This window comes from Falco cherrug, chromosome 6 (genome assembly GCF_023634085.1).
Source record: "Falco cherrug isolate bFalChe1 chromosome 6, bFalChe1.pri, whole genome shotgun sequence".
Classification (NCBI taxonomy): Eukaryota; Metazoa; Chordata; class Aves; order Falconiformes; family Falconidae; genus Falco; species Falco cherrug.
This window is the reverse complement of record NC_073702.1, coordinates 17447217-17466845: the sequence shown is the minus strand read 5'-3', so window position 1 is coordinate 17466845 and position 19629 is coordinate 17447217. Positions and strand designations below refer to the sequence as shown.

At 37.3% G+C, this 19629-nt stretch overlaps 1 protein-coding gene across 2 annotated transcripts in view; it reads right to left on the bottom strand.

Moving 5' to 3' along the window:
• Nucleotides 1-2237: 2237 nt before the first annotated feature.
• RAB23 (RAB23, member RAS oncogene family) overlaps nucleotides 2238-19629 on the bottom strand; it is a 41959-nt gene continuing 24567 nt past the window's right edge. For both annotated transcript variants that reach the window (XM_055714165.1, XM_055714164.1), the window contains 6 exons: nucleotides 17782-17983; nucleotides 16856-16941; nucleotides 11121-11277; nucleotides 9523-9605; nucleotides 8144-8236; nucleotides 2238-7274 (listed from right to left, as the gene is read on the bottom strand). In XM_055714165.1, the coding sequence (XP_055570140.1) occupies nucleotides 7135-7274; nucleotides 8144-8236; nucleotides 9523-9605; nucleotides 11121-11277; nucleotides 16856-16941; nucleotides 17782-17936 (714 nt within the window). In that variant the 5' untranslated portion in view covers nucleotides 17937-17983 and the 3' untranslated portion in view covers nucleotides 2238-7134. The remainder of the gene's footprint in view (nucleotides 7275-8143; nucleotides 8237-9522; nucleotides 9606-11120; nucleotides 11278-16855; nucleotides 16942-17781; nucleotides 17984-19629) is intronic.

Below are 19629 nucleotides of genomic sequence, written 5' to 3'. Positions count from 1 at the left end.
TGGAATTTTGCGACCTGTAGCCTGTCAGTCCTGCGCTATTTCCCCAGAGGGTGGTGGTCACACAAGGGGAGCAGGGGGTTCTCTGGCGCAGTGCTTGGCCTTCTGAATTTGGCTCAGATTAAAGCTCTGCTGGAGGGAGCTGGAAGATGATGCCACCAACCACAGGTTCCTCGGTGGCAGTGGGCTGCCTTGAGTGTCACAGCTGGATGCTCTTGGAGTACCAGCCCAAGGTGGGAGTTCCTTATGGAGGCTTCTGCTGCTCAGCCAAAGCTCTGGAGCGCGGTGGCTTTGAACTCCCTGTATGTGTGCAAGCAAACACTGACCGGCCCTTGGAAACCTCGGCAGCGCTGAGGTTACCATCACTGCATGTTATTCGAGAAGCGGCACTTCAGGAGAGTGCTTTCAGAACGATCAAAGTTCCAGCTTTGAGATTGTGAAAGGTTCCTAAGAATTTGCTGAGATTAATTGTATAATTACACTTTAAAAGTAACTGGTTTGTTTTCATAAGGTTTAGATTCTTGTGAATTTTAACAAGCAAAGTAAATCCTCTGCCTACTTTAACAGCATTAAACCCCTTGACAGTAATACACAGCGTGGGTTGTTCTCAGAAATCATGCTGTGAAATGTTGAACACAGCTTATTGATGCTTAGAATATTCCTTCAACATTTGGGGGGGTTAAGGCCATTATAAGCTTATTCAGGCCAGAAGTTTTTGTTTTGTTTTGTTTTTTAGATCCTCTTAATTGTACCAATAGCTAAAAGTATTTTTATAGCACTTAACAAGTGGTTTTGTTCTTGAGGACAAAATGAAGCGATCACAACCTGCATACCTACAGATGAGTTAGTAGTGTAGGTTAGACTTACTTTAAGTTACTGGTTTATTTTTTAAATTCTTCTGTTTGCCTTCCGCTTTCCTAAATCCTGTGTTACCTGACCCCCAGGAGGTCTGCAGTACAGCCACTGCTACCCTCTCCTATGCTTTAAAATTGCAGACTAACATCCCACGGCCATTAACGATCCCATAGAGCTGAACAATCTAATTTTACAACCAGTGACAAGTCTCCTTAAATGTTTCTTTCACACAGTCATACAGTAAGACACAGCATAAGACTTTTTTTTTTTTTTTTTCTTTAACTGTAGTTTCATACTGGCTATCTTAAAGTAACTCAAAATAGCTACACATAGTTGGCATCAAACACAGGATGGAAATCTACAAAAGAACAAATTAAAAGTTTTTCGCTATTTTGAAGTGCTCTGTTGTCAAAAAATCAAAACACAGTAGGCACAGCTGGGCAGACATAAGGCACCTCGGTCAAAGAATATGTAAGAAAAACCAAAGAACTTTTTGTTCCATTATCTCCCGAGCAATAAAATAGGCTGTGCTCCACTCCTCAGCATAAGCCAGTCAAACATGGGACATTTGTAAGTACGAAATGTTTTCTCTGAGAGGCCAGAAAGAACAGAGGTGTTTGCAGCGCTTACCTCTGGGGCTGGCCACGGGAGCCACGTTACATGGCCCCCCAGCAACAGCACGTGGCCGCACAGCACATAAAACCCCCGCCCAGACAGTGACAAAGCTTCAGTCTTCACTTCATTGTAGCTAAGCTCCTCCCCGAGCTAAAAATACGTGACCATAAAACTGTGAGTCGTCTCACATTTCAAGATTTTTTTCTTGCCCGAAACATTGCTAATTAATCCTTACAGGGGGGTTAAGCAAGCAAATTGTTTTTCTGTGTGTAAAGCTGCCTGCAAGAGGAAGCAGAAGTATATTACTTCCCAGATTCCTGAGATACCCGAGTAAAAAGGTAGACCCAGATGCTGGCTTGTGTTTTCCTAAAAAAGGACGAAAACCAAACCAAACAAAACCCCCAACTAATCATGCACTATTTACTTATTTCTTTTCAGAAAATGCGTCAGGCATCTGTGATGCATTAGTAGTATTTTAATGCCACTTTCAATGTCTACACCCATTCACTTCAACCTTGTCGCTGTATTAGCCAGACCAATCACGAAAACCAAAATGACCGTAAGGAGCAGGACAGAATCCATGTTTTGTATTATCTGAACTCCGTGGTGAAGAAATCGGAGGCGAGAGCTCAGAAACAGCATTTCTGTTGGCTTGGGGTACCCTCAAAGGAACAAGTGTGGGCGTCCAACGTGCTGCCTTGGATTCCGACTTGGCACCACAGACTAGTATCAGGCACAAGTTTCTCAAGCAGATTCAGGTTGCACAGCTCCAGGGTTACAGCTATTTTGTGAAATTTAATACAACGACAATTTAACATAACCACAAAAGTAGTGACTTCTATCAGACCAAACAGTAATCAAACAAACATGTTTAAATTGCGTGACACAACTAATGTCACTTTTCAAGAGAACAGCAGAATTAATTTGTCGGGATTTTACAGGAATGGCATACACAGAATATTTAGTTTTAAACATTTATTTTTCCACTTGAGGACTTATGATAAGTTATGTTGACTTTTTTTCTAAAAATATATTACATTTACTTGAGATCACGACTGTGGTAAGAACAATTAGGTACATTATCTGATTCAACTGTTCAGATACTCTTACTTGCAAGTTCACGTGTAAGCAATTTATTAGTAACGATGCATCTTTATCTTCACAATGAGAGTGGTATTTCTCCTGATCCACATTAATTTTTACTTTTTTTGACCAACTTTACTCAGTTCCGCTGAACCACTTTTATCTCTGTGACAGAAGAAATAGCACTCACTCCATAAATTATTCATCAGTATTTCCCTACTACTAGAAACCTGAGAATGAGTCTAGTTCCGTACTAGGACTCACCTGTCAGAGCCAGCTCTGAGATGACTCTTTCAAACAGTTGCATGTGAAGTGTTCTGTACGTTTCTCTTACTCTGTTATAGCACCTTTCATCTTAAATGCAAGCATTGCTGCATTTTTTCAATTTTGATTACCTGTTTGGATGCCATAGTTAACAGAGAAATACTTTCTTCTTTCAATACTATTTGAGCATTAAGGAAAAGATACAACTGTTGCTTCCTACAAAAAGATGGCAAGGTAGGTTTGATGAAAGCAAGCTTGTTGGACCGTGCTTGCTCCCTGGTTTATGTAATTAGCATTCGGGTACTGCAACTTCAACCAAGGGTTGATAATTATCTTTAGAAAAGCAGTAAGGGGCTTAGGGACCATGACCGGAATCCAAGAAGCATGCTTGTTGGTTTGCTGTATGACTGAAATCCCACTAGAGGGTTCTGCAGTGCAAATTATTAATTGTGCTATTAACTAGTAGCTATCAACTTGAACAGATGAATTAACAGGTTCAAAAGTGCATGTTCAGTGAGTATTCTGCATGTACCCCTGCATAACCTCCAGGCAGTACGTGTTCCGCTGCTCAATTCCCTTTAGTATAATGTACATCCACAGAAGTGATGCAAAGAAAAACTACGTGTGATATGCTGTAGCTCAGTGGGAGGGGGAAAGAAAAATTTTACTGAAGCATAAAAAAATTAAACAGGAAATCAGACTGACAGTATGGTAATTCAGGCATTTTGACTAAAAAAGGTTAAGCATTGCCTTAAGACACACTGAAAATAAGAAAGCTCCCAAACTGTCTTAAATGGATTGATTTTTTTTTTTTTAATTAACCACACAACACACAAGCACAAAAATCTTAGCGTGATCAGTCTTACAACTTGGAGATTTGTTATTTCCAGTTGGAAATACATCCCTAGCATTACCGCTTTGCATCAAGTGATGCCCCACTTACTGGGAGGATACCCATTCACTGAATGGATAGAACAGGGGAGTGACAGATGCTTTAGTGTCATACTCCTTAGCGAATGCTTATTTCACTAAGGCATTAACAATTACTGAAGTTTCCTGCTAGTGGTAGTATTATCAGGTGAAATCAAAGAATTTTGGCAAGATTCAGATAATACAGCCAACAAGCTATTCAGGAGATAATAACTGATAAAACAGGAGTGCAATTAGCTTAGTCTCACAGAACAACATTTTGTGGCTTGTGATAGGAACATCTGTTGCTCCTGATCCAGAGTGCTGATCTGTCACACAGACGCACAGAGAAGGGCATTGTGATTATCAGCTCTACACCTGCAAGTTTTGGTAACTAAAGCACACGATACTTCAACGAGAACACTTTGAGTGGAGAATGGGGCAGTGTTTGTAATAAAAGTTATTCACAAAGGACAATATGAGTGCTTAACGTTTAGGCAAGTCTCTCCATCCAAAAGAAAAATTACTCTCGCTGAAGAGCAATGTGCATACCTAAGGATTCCTGCAATATGCAAGTCATCTGGTTTATATCTACACACTAACCCCAGTAGGATAAAAAATAAATTTTCAAGCAACGTACGTGCAGAGCACTCTCCAGAAAAATGCTAATTTGGACAATCTCCACCTCAGTCACACTGGAGAACAAGCACTGCAAAGTCACAACAAAGAGAAAGCAACTTTAGTTTTAAGATGGGAATGAAATGAAAACTCACTGTTACCCAATGCTGCAAATATATATTCCTACATGAAAGTACGTATACTAAATTTCAACATAGCCTAAATTCAGCAAGTCTGTCAAGTCTCCACCTATGAAAATTTCTACTGAGTTTTCAGTCCTTAAACCAGTGGTTTATAATGACAGACCTTAAATGCAAACGGCTTACGCAATAGTACGTCTACGGCAGGGGTCCTCAAACCTTTTAAGCAGGGGGCTGGCGCGCAGATGAAGTAGCAGGCAGTCATCTGCGGCTGCTTGGTTTCCCCCCCACAACCCCCAGCGGGGGGGAGGGGGCGTTGTGTAAATACTGGGGGCCGGATTGAGGACCCTGGGGGGCCGTATCCAGACTGCGGGCCGTAGTTTGAGGACCCCTGGTCTACGGTATAACATGTCATAGTACAAATGGTCATTACAGGTAATAAAGACATTTTTCAGTACTCTGTACAAAGTCAAACAAGGCAAAAAAGATGTTTCAGACACTTTGTGGTTTTGTTTCCTTTTGAAGAAAAAAAGAATAAAAAAATGTGAAACTGGCAGACAGACAACGAAATGTAAGAGTTTCCATATTAAAAACAGTTATCAAAATTCTTCATGCATACACTCTATTCCACATCCTGAATTTGTAAGGTGGCCCCATGATGTACAGTCATAAGTCTTATCCTAAGTACCTTACTACTTAAATTGCTAAGACAGACAGGACTTGACTCCATCTTTACATACATACAGTGATTAAATGCACTAGTTAAAAAATAAAGGCCTTTATCCAAGAGAAAATATAGGAAACATTACGGTGAAGAACAGAGTTTTGCTGCACTAGCGAAGGGGACTCAGTGCCTTGAAGGCTGCCTTCTTGCCAGCAACAGGAGATGCTTTAACAGTTTGTCAAGGAAACAACGGTACTTGGTAGAAAGTCTAACACAGTAAACATGTAATACAGAGTTCAGCGATCTTTAGTGTTTGTGCATAACTTGCCACCCACTTCTCTCCCTGCAAACTGGGGGGGGGGGGGGGGGCGAGGGGAAGAGTACATTTCAGTTTTCATACTCACTGACTTAGAAACGAAGTCAACCTTCCTACATGGATTCACACAGTGAAAAGTCCTTCCTCCAAAAATATACAGGATCACTCAACTCATTTTCATTTTCATACACCATTTAAAAAACTATTAAAACTTTGAATTTTTTCAAGCAGCATATTTTGCATTTGTCAACCGCAGGTTTGTTGTAGAAATCCTAGAAAGTTAAAATTATATACCGTACAAAACCATGTAAACAAAATGGGTATTTTTTTAAAAGGCATGCATGCTCTTGTAGAGGATTAAAAAGTGTTTATTTTTGGTAAATAAAAAGATATCATGCTCAGCATTTTTAAAAGCACCTTAGTGATTTAGGAGCCTAAGCCCACACAACTTCAATTTAGATTTGGTCTCCTAAACATCTAAATCAATTCTGTAAAATTACTTGAGCACTTTGACAAAATTTTGCCACGTCTCAGGTCTTGCAGAATTAAGATCTTCTGTGACCAGCAGCTAACTTTGAATCTTGAGACAATATTCAAGAATGTCCCATTAACGTAATTCACCCATCAGCTGCATTTTTTGGATCCTTCATAACTCAGTTTATAGAACCTATTAAAAATTTTGCCAGAGATTAATATTTTGTGACACCACTTTGCAAGTTCCTTTTTCATAGACAACACAGGATACAACAATCAAATTTGAACAGGAATATGATTATACTATTTGTTCCTTCTGAATAGCTATTAGTGTGAAAGACACTGTTACTTGTTCGATCTGTTAAGACTGAGAAAAACAAACTTACAAAAACTTCTGTAGCACATCATTACGTAAAAAGAAGGAGCATTTTTGGCACCATACATTTTTAAACCTAAACTTTTAGGCCCAAAGTATAGCAAGTTAAGCAGACACAGTGGCAGCTGGGAAAGCCTCACCTGAAATGCAACATTGTTAACGGAAATTTTTTTTTTTTTTGGAAGATGCTATTTTGTGATCATTAGCATTGATCTCCAAGTAACATAACACTGGAATTTAGCCTAAATATTCATACCAAACGTTTACATATATACCTTAGCACTCATATATATAATACAAGTATATTGCACTGACAGAACTGCCAGAATCCACATTAATACGGTCGGGCATAAAAGGTAGTCTCTTCTTTTCACTCTTCATTTATCTTAAGTTTCCTCACTAACCAATTCTAACATTTTCCTTGAAATGTAGTTGCAAGGTTGCTACTTTACCTTGGGCCATAGTGTTATGGTCTGTACCTATATTTGGAAGTATTATCCTTACATTAAATGTGCTTTGCAAATCAGAAATACCTAGTTCATAGCTCTGTAAATAATTCCTTGAAAAAGGAGAAGCTTGCCTAATTTTTACAAAGTGCACAGGGCAGCCACGGTTCTGTTTTGCCACCAGGTGTCTCACACTACACACCAAAACCCACTGCATCAGCAAGTTTATATAAATCCATCCTCTAACAGGGATCCCACAGGCACAAGTTTTGCTAAAGCACTGGTGAAAATACCTCTACAGCTGGCTTTATTCTGCATTCAATTGCACAACTTCATCCAATTCACTGGGTTGCTTTTTTCCCCCTCTGACAAGTGGTCTAAGGTATGCTGCAGTTGCTAAAAGGGCTTCTGTTTTTCTTGGTCCTCTGTTTGTTCGGTCTAAGGTTGATGACATCTCCACCGTTAAGAGTGCTAGAATTTTGGTTGGAGTGACTTCCACCAGCTGTATTAAAAACACCTACAGAATTTAAAGACAAGAAAAGTATTTATATTTCTTTACTTCCTGCAGTAATACATTAACACTTATGCCTTAGTAAGTGTTGCTTCTTAACAATGCACCTCAAATGCATACTCTAGTATTTTAAAGTTTTTAAAGGCTTTATGTATTTTGGGGTCAGTTTTGCAGCTAAATTTGAAGTAGAGCCAGCTGGAATTGCTAGCCAGGCAATAGTTAAAGCTGGCGTACATCTATGTAATTGAAGGGCAACATATGCACTCATCTGTGTATACGCATGCTACTAATTGCATGGTGAACAGGGTTATGGTTAATTGAGTAATATAATAAAAGAAAAACATGACAACTTTGAAGTTAGAAACTTTGCTGAGATAAAGGTAAGGAAAAAGCCTGAATAAAAAGGGAGTGCTTTAAGGAAAACAAATGAACTGACTCAGAAATGCTTTAAAGAAGTTCAGTGTTCCCTTACAAAAGGCAGTTTACAAAGACCTTCTGATTACATGCCAGATTCTTTCACCGTGAGTCTCTTGTAAATCTGTACATCTGTACCAAGACGAGTAACACTAATACTAATTACTTTAAAAAAACCCAACAAGCATACTTTCTTAAGTCCTTACACAATGTTTGTTTAAACAAATTTAATAAAAGGGCACTTGCCAAACATTAGCTAGACACTTCAGTACATCAGTTTGACAGTCTTGTAACTGTAGAGTCACAAAGTTATTTCACAGAAGAAGACAATATCCTAAGACAGGAAGGTAATAATTAGACCCTGATTCACCTTGTACTAACTCCATAAGGAAACAGATGAAACCATAAGCTTTGATGGCACAAAATACTGGTTCTGGGTTTTTTTATTACAGTATACATACCAATCTTGTTACTGCTTGTATGTACTGGTTCTGGATCTTCAGCTGTTTGTTGCTTGAGCCTTTGAAGATATTTATCAGCCAAATACTTAAAAACTGAAACGTTAAAAAGAAAAAAAGTACATCAGAGTATGCTTAAAAATAATCTCCATATCAATAATAGTACCTTTGTATCCAAATTTTGACAAAAGTGCATTTGATGCCACAGATTTAACACGATCTAGTAAGTGATTATCTCTCGGTAGGCCTGTGTACCCAAGCAGAATCCAGATCAGTCCAGCATCTACCCAGGTCTTACAGTCTGCAGTACTGAAGTCTTGCACAGCAGACAGAAACATCTCAAAACTCCTATAATAAAGCTGGCACATACATATTGCCAAACATTCCAATTCAATTCAAACTTGGAACTTTTTAACGTTATATAGGAATTTTACCTTTTTTTTTTTTTTTTTTGCAAGAAGCCTTAGAATAATAGCAGGCACGTAAAGTAAGTCTGTTAATAAAAACTTGGCAGCAACATTTTTCTAGTTAACTAATGCTACCTTCCTTTATATTGGAGTGTGTAAAGTCTACCTAGGATTCTGAAAAAATATACAACTACAGGAGAATTTTCAGAGCCTGTATATCTTGTTATTTAAATTTGAAATTAATAACTCATGAAGTTGATACAGAAACCTTTTACATTTTCTCTTGCAGTTTTTTTTCTTTCAAGGCAAATGATGTTAACAGAGAAGAAACAATTAGTTTACTAGTAAGTTTGTCTGATTAAACAAAAAACCAAGTTACCAGATAGTATAGTTCACAAATATTCATACCCATCCTGCAAAAGATAGCGACTGAATTTTATAACAGAAATTAAATATATACATTAAAAAGTGATGCTTAGGAGTTAGCCAAATACCACCAGTAGACAAAAGGCTGCGAGAGATCTTAAATAACAATCTTAAATACAACTAAACTATGAGATAATTGCTTGTATCAATTATTTATTAAGTATTATCAATTACAAAATAATTCAACAACAAAAAAATAGTTCAACAATTTGTATATTGTAATAATTGAACTTCTACATATATTTGTTTTAAAAGCTCAGTGCTTACTGACAGTCATTAGGACCAAGCAGTTTTAACACACTGGCACTTCTAAATACTGAAGCTGTGCACTGTTTCTGGCAGAACAAGGAAATACATCCACAAAGAAGCAGGCCTAACACACTGGTATCAAATAATTCTAGCCATCTCTGAAGTGTGCAGCTCAGGATAAAAAGGACTGCCAACGGCACGCAACAACATGGGAAGTAACAGCTCAGCTCCAAGCTAGAGCGTGGTACAGTGCTACAGAGCCCAGGGCAGGACAGCCACCCGCGCTGCTGAATCTCATACCTTCAGTTACGTTCAGGTCTTCCTTCACGGATGCTCGGTAGAACCTTAACTTCAGCTTTTTTGCCAGTGCTTCTGCCTCTTCGCTGCACAACAGAAAACAACTTTGTAAATACTAATCTGTATCATCTGTCAGCTTTCATCCTTATAGACAAAATGCTTCATCCTAAGTTAAACATGGCAAGGTGGGTTAAGAAACTCTGACAGTCAAAAAATACCTGACACTTATGTTTTTACAATATTTCTACTATAAAAAGAAGGTATTTTTACATGCAGGTTCTTTATGACAAGAAGTAATTGCATTTCAGTATTTATTGACTTAACTAAAATTTCCCAAGGGTTTGAAGACAGATGTCAGTGCAACCAAAAGGAAGGAGGCTGTTAATAACGGCAATAAACTCAGAACAATTACCACTGCAGTCAAAACAACAACAACAACAACAAAGTAATCCTTAAGTATATTTTCATAAAGCAGTAGACTCTGCAATCAGGTGAGTGCAGAGATGAAATCAAGATTTACTTTTTTCTGTGAAGTGAAAGGTAACTTGTGCTAAATTTTAAGGAAACTGGAAAATTTCACCAAGGGAAATCATGCCATCAGAAAGATGATGTTACTGAGGCAGAGTATTCTGAGAACAAAACCTAAGTGACATACCATGAATAAAGGAGGAGTTCAAATGCAATTTTGCTTTTCCTTTGAAAAATCCTCAGTATTCTTTGCAGAGGGAGCAGAAGCTGATTTATGCCATCAATGATAGCAAGCATAGAACAAAGAAAGCCAGTGCAGGAAACAACAGAAAGAAGAAATAATCTACATGTCTCTGGAACATGGTATAAATAAAGAAGCGGAGAATGATCGACTCCATCAAGCAATATTTTCTACATGATATGCTGTGGCAAACAAAAGTTAGCACTTGTTAAGCTGATTTTATGGCAAGAATGAAATTGGTCATATATACAAAGGCAGAACGAAGTGACAGTAAAATCTGTGAAGAAAAATATAGTGAAGAAGGATCAGCACCATGCAGTTTAAGAATATTACCAGATACGGGTTTCTATAGAGTTCTAATGTTTTGACAAAAATGAGCAATAAAACCAGATTAATGAAAAGTGAAGCAAAGAATATTAAGATACTTTTTCAAAAAACCCGTTTAATACTTGGTTATCATTTCAGCAAACATTCACTAGCCAAACTAGCACAGCACAATTAATAGTAATTGTAACTGTAAATTTTAACAGGAGAGAAAATTTAGTTTTATAATTTCCGATTAACAAAAAAAACAAAAGAAAAGAGAATCACAGCACACCACAAGAAAACTCTTCATGTTATTCCTCTGGTTTTTTGTCTGACACTTCAGAAGAAGGCATGAAGCGAAGAGAAAACTCTTAGTTTTGCAAGCACATCTGCCCAAGTAACTACACTCATGCAGCAATACCCATCACCTGCATTTCTAGGGCATGTTTTGATGCAGGGCATAGGTTTGACAACCTAGATATCGTAAGTCTTCACCAGAAACTCCCATGGACTCTGGGTTTTTTTAAAATGTGTGCATACAGCAGCCATGTATTGTTCTTTAAAAACAGTAAGATAAAACTCCTACTTCTTTATGCAAGAGTCATCAAGAAGATCAATCTTATTCTGCACAAGAACTGTGGGAATGTCTCCAACTTCAGTCACAACTTTTTCCTTCCAGGTAGGGATTGCTTTGAAGGACTCTCTATCAGTTGTAGAAAACACAAGAACACAAGCCTGGGCTCCTAAAAATACACAAATCAATTACAAATACAAATAAATATAAATCAACCAACAAAGACTAAAAAAAAATAAAATCATCATCTATAATGTATTTCAAATACCAGGGATTTTTCACATTTTTCCCATAAAAGTGTGCTTTTACCACCAGCTAGTGTCAAACCAATGGTCATAAATTCCCCAAATGAAAACAGACCGATGATTATTTTGACGTTATACCCATTCTTCATGATGGCTCTAGGTCTGTTATCTTTCAAGCTATTTCCACCATGGTGCATGTATGTCGGGGAAAGGAACAGGAGGGGGTATGGAAAAGCTGAAAAAAAGGAAAAGGAGGTTTGTTTATTGCTCATTGTTTTCCAGACAGCTTAATGGAGGCCAGAAGCACACTTTACATTATCCTTTGTGCTACAGTAATCTGGAATTTGAGAACCAGAAAACTTTAAAAGTTTTCAGAGGAAATTATAATTATTCCAAGTAAATTGTTTAGTAGCCTTTTGGAGAAACTAAGTGGATTTCTATTTCTTACCAATTCTATCACAGCGCTATGACAAATTATACAAAATGTTTTGTACCATTTTTTTTTACGGTTTGTAACAGCCTTGACAATAGTTAAACCCCATGGATACTGAGAAAGTACCTCCACAGCTGAAATATTAGTAAGTTTTCTTTTGACTATCTAGTAGCCCTTTGTCATCCTCAAAAAATACTTTTCCTTGCACATAAACACATGAAGAAACACTTCATTATTTATATGTCTTTAATATATTTGCTATTTAGTAATACAGTGTAAAAGGAATAGATAGCTAGTATCTTTGAGACTCTAACCTTGTGGTGAATATCACAAACTAATTACACATAGCATAAAAAATTATTTCATCAGTATGAATTTTCTTTTTTCTGTGAGTTTCACCAAGTATCCCACATTCCTGTATTTCGTTTCTCTTTCTTTGACACAAAGCACTTGAGTTATTTTGTTAGGTTTCCTTTTATTTAGCTTTTCAAAGCCAAGTTCAGTCTACATTTACAGAAGTTTTCCTATGCTCTTCAACATTCTTTCACATGCCATTAAGACCCTTCTGGTATAGTTTTGTACAAAACAGTAAGAACTGCCCTCAATTTCAAATCAAGCTCTACTAACAAAACAGTAGCAACGCAGTCTTCCATAATTTTCCCTATTATCTCTGTTCTAAAATTTTGTTTGTTTTCCTTAATGTCCACACTATACTGTAATGTGTGCAATTATTCTGATATAATTCCACTTAGAATCCTGAGATATGTGTAAAATTAATTACTCTTTCCAAAGCAGGTTAGTTTGCATTTGTCAATGCTGAATGTAACCTATCATCTTGCAAATTAGCTTAATACAGCCTCTCAGGTTCTTTGCTTTACTGGAGATGAGAATATTTATTAAAAGACTCTTACCATCTGTAAATGTCACCTTATTCAGTTCTAAGACTAAGAAACCCAATGTGAAGTTTCCATCCTAAGATACTTTCACTTCATCTCTCTCCTTCCATCCATTACTTCTGAATGTTAAAACATGGAGATAACTTGGTAATATTAAGTTTAGAGGGAAAAGTCCTAGCATGTGGTAGGTCAAAAGTGGGTGACTTACAACATCAGACCTCCTTCATTACAGTACATGTAGCATGCTGTCGACAGGGACAGTAAAAATAACTCAGCTTGGCCATATTACGTTTTAAAGATAATTATGATAGGCTCTGATCAGCAATCAGATTGAAGTATTTTTGAGGACCTTCAAGATTCTGATATTTACAGGTTCTTACTGGGAAGTTAACAAACAACAGTAAAAGAAAGTGTCATCAACAATGACAAATTCTATACACTTACATAATGGTGTATTTCCAAACATCTGTTGAAGGTTTTGATCACTGGATTGTATGGAATTTCAAAATTTACTAATCGAGTAACCCTGCAAAATGCTTATTTAAGAAGAGAAGAACAAATGGGAGTATTCTTCTCAAAAAGTATCAATTGGGATCTTTCTGGAAGTATGCTTCAGTATAGTGCAGAAGTTAGTATGGCAATAAAGTTCAACAAAAGATGCTGCAGGGCTGAGATCTTAATAGGTAAATACTTTTCATCTTCTAAGAATATTGCTAAGTACTCAATATTTCTATTAAGAACATAAACAAGTTTAATAAATTATAATGTTTATGTAGGAGTTCTAAGGGGGGGGGGGGGAAGGACAAAACCCAGGATTTAGGCATGTAAACACCTTTCTGTGTGCAATGACTGACAGTATTCAAGAGTCAATAACATCATTATCTCACTCATGCACTGCAAATGTAGTCATACACACCTCTGTCATACAACAGATGGTGTATGACAACCAACACCAGCAGCAAAGTCACAGGATAGTGTCAGACATGAGCTTAACAGCTAAAACCAGAATGTTCTTGGTGAATATTTTAAATCAAAGCATTTTGTAAAAAGTTCAATAAATAAATAAATAAACCCATAAAATATATTTGTATGAATAAATAGGAAATATTGATTTTTAAAAGTAATTAATTAAATAAATTTCATAAAGCTACTTTAAAGTATTGAAGAAAAGGACACTGGATTTTTTGTGTGCAATTACTGCTTTGATTACCCCCGTATCTTTATTTTAAAAAGATTCCAGTTGGCTGCAGAATCACTGATACAATATTCATACCTGGACTAGTTCAGAAAATAATTAAGAGAGTAGCGCTAGCATCTACTTGATTCAAGTAGAGCATGAGCTTGTCAGCTGAGTTCTCAAAGATTCTCAGCAGACCAAACCACCCTCACAGACTCCATAACCACTTGTGGCTTTTCCCCTTTCATATCAACACAAAGCCTATGTCATAGAAACTGTGTGTCAAAGAAATTCCTTTCCATGAGTGGGCTCACACAGGGCTTTATACCTGGGACCTAATGATTCCACTCTTCCGTTCTTTGCCTCAGCTTTTCCAGGCTATGACAGAAAACACAAGTTCACTATAAAACTGAAGGGGGCTTGTTCAACCTTAGACTGAGATCAAAACCCAAGGTCGATGATATCATCATCCAGAAGTTTTGTGGACTGTTGGTGTTCTAACTGCTGTGGATCCTGGCTGTATTTAACAGGCTTAGCACTGTTTAAGGTCTCACTAGCAGCATCCAAATGAGGGCTGCCTTCTTCCAAACCGGACCAGGACAGTCTTGCAGCCCTCCCATTATCATAGTTCCTACGGCCAAAAGTGATTGGTAAGTGCAAGCTAGAGCAATGCCATGAAGGCCTGAGAAATACAAAGTCTAATTATTGTGCAACAAAAATAAGATCCTGAAAATTTGACTAATCAGCAGCTGAATAACAGACTAATGAGCAAGATACCTGTTTTCCATCAAAAACCTAACAAAGGTCTACCCAAATACCAGTGGTAGCAGATGGAAGAGATACATGCATGAAGAAGTGATCAAATACTGCCTTGAGAAACATCTCTAACATGGACAGAAGACATGGTGCTGCTAATGACAGCCACTTGTGTATGTGCTTAGCATATGAATGAACTACCTAGCCAATTAGAAAACGTGTGGCTTCCATAGCACTGAAACTGGTAAGAAGATGCATGATACAATATAATTATATTTTATATAATTATATTTTAAAATTATTAAATACATACTGAGCTTCCTTCAACTCTTTGAATTTAGGCTGCTGGACTCCTCACGTTGTGTGACCGTGGGCATGCAGCTACACCAGCTGCACATATTTGCCTGTACATAGAAAACCACATGACAAATCCACTGTCAGCTCCAATTTTGTTTCTCTGCAAGGCTGAAAAATTTCATCCCTGGACAAGAAGGGCTCAGAAACAGGCTTTGAAGCATTCATTGTGATGAGCAGCTGATCCCAGAACTAACGATACATAATATTCCAGGAGAGTACGTAAGCCCTAGTGTAATGATAGTGGGACAGTGATGTGTGGGAATGGCAGACCTTACAAGTAACAGCCAGCGTCTATCTTACCAACCTTAAGGGGCATCCTCCCCTTCTCAGCAGTAATTGGCAATTAAATGCTTGCATGTTGTAAGCTTGACCTTTTGCTTCTATAATATTGTGCTTGCAGACCTGATGCTAAACCAAAATTTCATTCCAGGCTCTTACAACTTCCCTTGTCCTTCATGAGTCAAGGTCTAGTGCAGAACAGTCACTGTATCTAGTAGCTTGAACCTGTTAATACATCCATCACGTTATCTACAACACCTGTCCACAGGATGACTGCGTCCTACTTCACAGCAGCCTCTTCAGTATAAAGATCTTGGAGGCAGAGATCTAACTGCACTACGCTAGGCACAAGTCATGAGCATCTCAAGGTATGCATGCAGGCTTTTTTTGTTTTTTCCTTTTAAACCACCAGGTTGCCTGCGGTAAGTGAGGCCAGTAAGTGTACTTTTAAGTTCTTCTGAAGATTCCACATATAACATATCAGTCACAGGAATTTGGAGAAAAAGTCTTTGGCTTGAAACAACTGCGGAGAACAATGCACACAAGAGAACTGAAGGCCAGGAGAATAAAAAGGATGCTTCAAGGGAATCGAGTACCGCCTTCTAAAATTCTTATTTTACAGCTGACAAGTTAACTAACAGAATGATCTATGTCCACATGAGGATAAAAATAAATGAGAAAAGAAAGATTTTTCTCTGAAGAAACTGTAATTGTCAATTATGAGCAACTGGAAACATTACCAAAAAAGCCCTATTAGTTGACAAAACAATCATGAAATATATGTATAAAGGTCAGAGGACTATACTATCCTGTAACACCATGGCATAACTATTATTTTATCTCGAAATGAGGTCATTTTATACTATAGCAATATATTTTCCCAGCCATCAGGTAATTAGCTGGGCAAGAACTGAATCATGGAATCTTTGCCAAGTCATTCATATCCCTCACATTAAAAAAATAAAAAGGAAAGATTTTCACAACTACTGTTAAATTATATGCAAAGAAAGCTAAGTATGCAGTTTGTTAACTGGCAAAATAAACTGCCTTTATATGACTGAATAATACCATTTCTATTTTAAGAAGTAAATATACTTTCCTTATTACTCTATTGTGCTCAAGTGTTCAAGGTAGCCTCTACTAGCAAGAGAACCGTTGTGTCTAGTAAACTATCTTTCTAGGATCACCGGTGGATTTTTTTTCCCCTTGGACAAATTTCTAAGTGCATCAGCCATAGTTTTTGGGACATTTACAAATACATATCTTACAGAAGTAATAAAACACTTTTAGAGGGAAAATATAGATTTGCCTTTGACTGTTTAAATAGCTACTTTCTGTCCAGTTCCTGTGCAGATATTTGTCTCATTCTGTTCTAAGTTTTTTAAAGGGTACTACTGAACATTCTGCATAAAGTGGCACTTCATTAAGGCAAGGATCTTGCATGAAGGGGAAAAATATTTAAGAATTGAAAAAGGCAAACTAAACACGCTTTGCAACACATGTGGTAACTAAAATTCTTAATACAAAGACAGGAAAATATTTGAGAGCTGTGCAGACCAAAAAAGCAACAACTAACTACCAAATAACAAACATGGCATTTTCACCTCTATAGTAGGCCTTAGTTATGGCATCAAATTCTTCTTGACCTGCAGTGTCCCATAACATTAGCCTGACATCTTCATCATTAACTCTGAAATAAACAATACAGTTTTATAATCAATACAATGAACAAGAGCAATTCAAAATGACTGACATGGAAGTACTTCCATGTCTACAATGTAAGAGTAATCCATGTCAAATTTAACTTGATTTAAATATAATGAAACTTAATAACAGTTCACCTCCGTAACATACTATGGCAATAGTGCCTCAATTACATTACATGCTCTTTACTGAAAATCTGTATTGCATTTTCATCTTCCTTTCCTCCTCTTCCTCTACATTTCCCTCTACAAGGAAAAATAATATACACATCCAAACAAAACTTAAGATGGCCAAATAATAGTCCTCTTGACTTTTTAATTATCTTACAAAATGTATAGAATTTTCTTACTTCTCTTTACCACAGTATTTTCCATTTTAACAAAGAAAATTGGGTATTATCTGGTTATATTACATGAAGAGACTAAATCTATAGCATATTTAGTTGTTTTTTCCATGGTCATTTTTATTTCTATTGTCTAATAAATGTGTGTAATGGGTTTACTGTAAGCACTTATACTTCTTCCACAAGAAATTACAAAAAAAAAAAATAATCAAAACCAAACAACAGGTGGTAGAAGACAAAGGAAACTTGTCAAAAAGCTTAGAATGACAGAGGTTCCAAATTTTATTTAGAATTCTAAATCCTGACTGGAAAAGAGTGATATAATTTCAGCCCACAGTGCAGGACAGAAAATGATTCCCTTTACTGTGCTTCAAAAAGAGCAGGCCTTGTCTTCCAAGCCTTTGTAAATCTTAGCATTACAACAGAACAAAGAAATAAAGGGAAAGGTAAAAATCAATAGTATGGCATCTGTTTAATACATACTGGATTTGTCTTTCCAGGAAATCTACACCAATAGTTTTCTTGTAGTCTTTTGTAAAAATCCCCTTGCAATATCGCTGAATCATACTGGACTTCCCAACAGCTCCATTTCCTACTACTACCACCTTAATGGCCACTTCCATATCTTCTTCCAACATCTTTGTGTCTCAGATGACTCTCTGGCTTATTCAGGAAACTATTGATCCTGTAAACAAAGTAAATGCCTATGTTCATAAAACCAACGTGAGTAGCAAGCAAGAGGAAAGATGATCACACACATTAGGATACACACAGGTAGTAAAATTTCCTTCCAGTTCTGCCACTTACTGTTTAAATGACCTCTGGCAAGTTATTTAAGTAGTCTGTACTTTGATTTGACACTTATTAATTGGAAATTAATATAACTGTTCACGAAAAATATCCTTCTACTGTACAAATGTATTGTCATATTCTGATTAAGCTCCTGATGCTCCACTGCTAACGCGTACAAGGAGCTCAACTGATCAACCTAGCATGTATCATGAGTCAAAGTACAGCAACTTCTAACCTCAGCCACTGTTCTCTTACGCCCAGTCACCTAGCACCAATACTGGTGCTTTGAAGACATAAACCTACATCATTCTGTGATTACACCCCTTACTCCAGTTCTTACAAATTTGTCTACATTTGTCTTTCTGAGGAAGTCAATAAAAATCATAATCAAATTTGTGTGCGCTCCTCTTCATCTAATTTTTGGCATGTGAATCAAAACACTAAACGTATACATATTACTGGGTAATTCTGAAGGTATTTTCCAAAGGCTTTTTTTTTTAAATAAGAAATGGAATAATCCAACTGTCTTAAAGTATTTTTTTGGATGCTCAAACTTTTAGATAATTTATCTTATCAACACTCAATATGCAAGTTATATACATTTTAAAAGTCCATATCATAAGTATATTAGGTGTGACCATAATGTCCCATCACACGGCTACTGCAGGGGAGCCACCTAATTTCTCTCTGATTTAGTTTTTCCCACATACACTGTACAGTAAGTAGAGAAGAAGCCAAGCGGCTGCAGTCACAGAGTTCAGAGCACAAGCTCTTATAGTGGATAGAGATTTTTACATAAACTAGAATTCCAATGTGCAAAAATGGAAAACAATTTATTTGGCTTACTGCAAAGATATTTCATTCAAGTTTTGGTGTTTTGTTTTTGGTTTGGTTTTTTGTTTGTTGTTTTTTTTTAATGAGGAAGAAAGGGATGCATACATAATCATACAACTATAGAATCATTTAGGTTTGAAAAGACCTTTAAGATCTTTGAGTCCAACCATTAACCTAGCACTGCTTAGCCCATCACTAAACCATGTCCCCAGGCGCCACACCTACACGTCTTTCAAATACCTCCAGGGATGGTGACTCAACCACTTCCACCGGCAGCCTTTCCAATGTTTGACCACCCTTTCTGTGAAGAAATTTTTCCCCATATCCAATCTAAACCTCCTCTGGCACAACATGAGGCCATTTCCTCTTGTCCTATTGCTTGTTCCTTGGGAGAAGAGACTGACACCCACCTTGCTACAGCCTCCTTTCAGGTAATTTGAAGAGAGCAACAAGGTTCCCCCTGAGCCTCCTTTTCTCCAGGCTAAAAGACCCCAGCTCCCTCATCAGATGTTCTCCAGACCCTTCACCAGCATCGCTGCCCTTCTTTGGACACACTCCAGCACCTCAATGTCTTTCTTGTAGTGAGGGGCCCAAACCAGTATTTGAGGTGCAGCCTCACCAGTGATGAGTACAGAGGGATGCTCACTTTCCCTGTCCTGCTGGCCATGCTGTTTCTGATACCAGCCAGGATGCTCTTAGCCACCT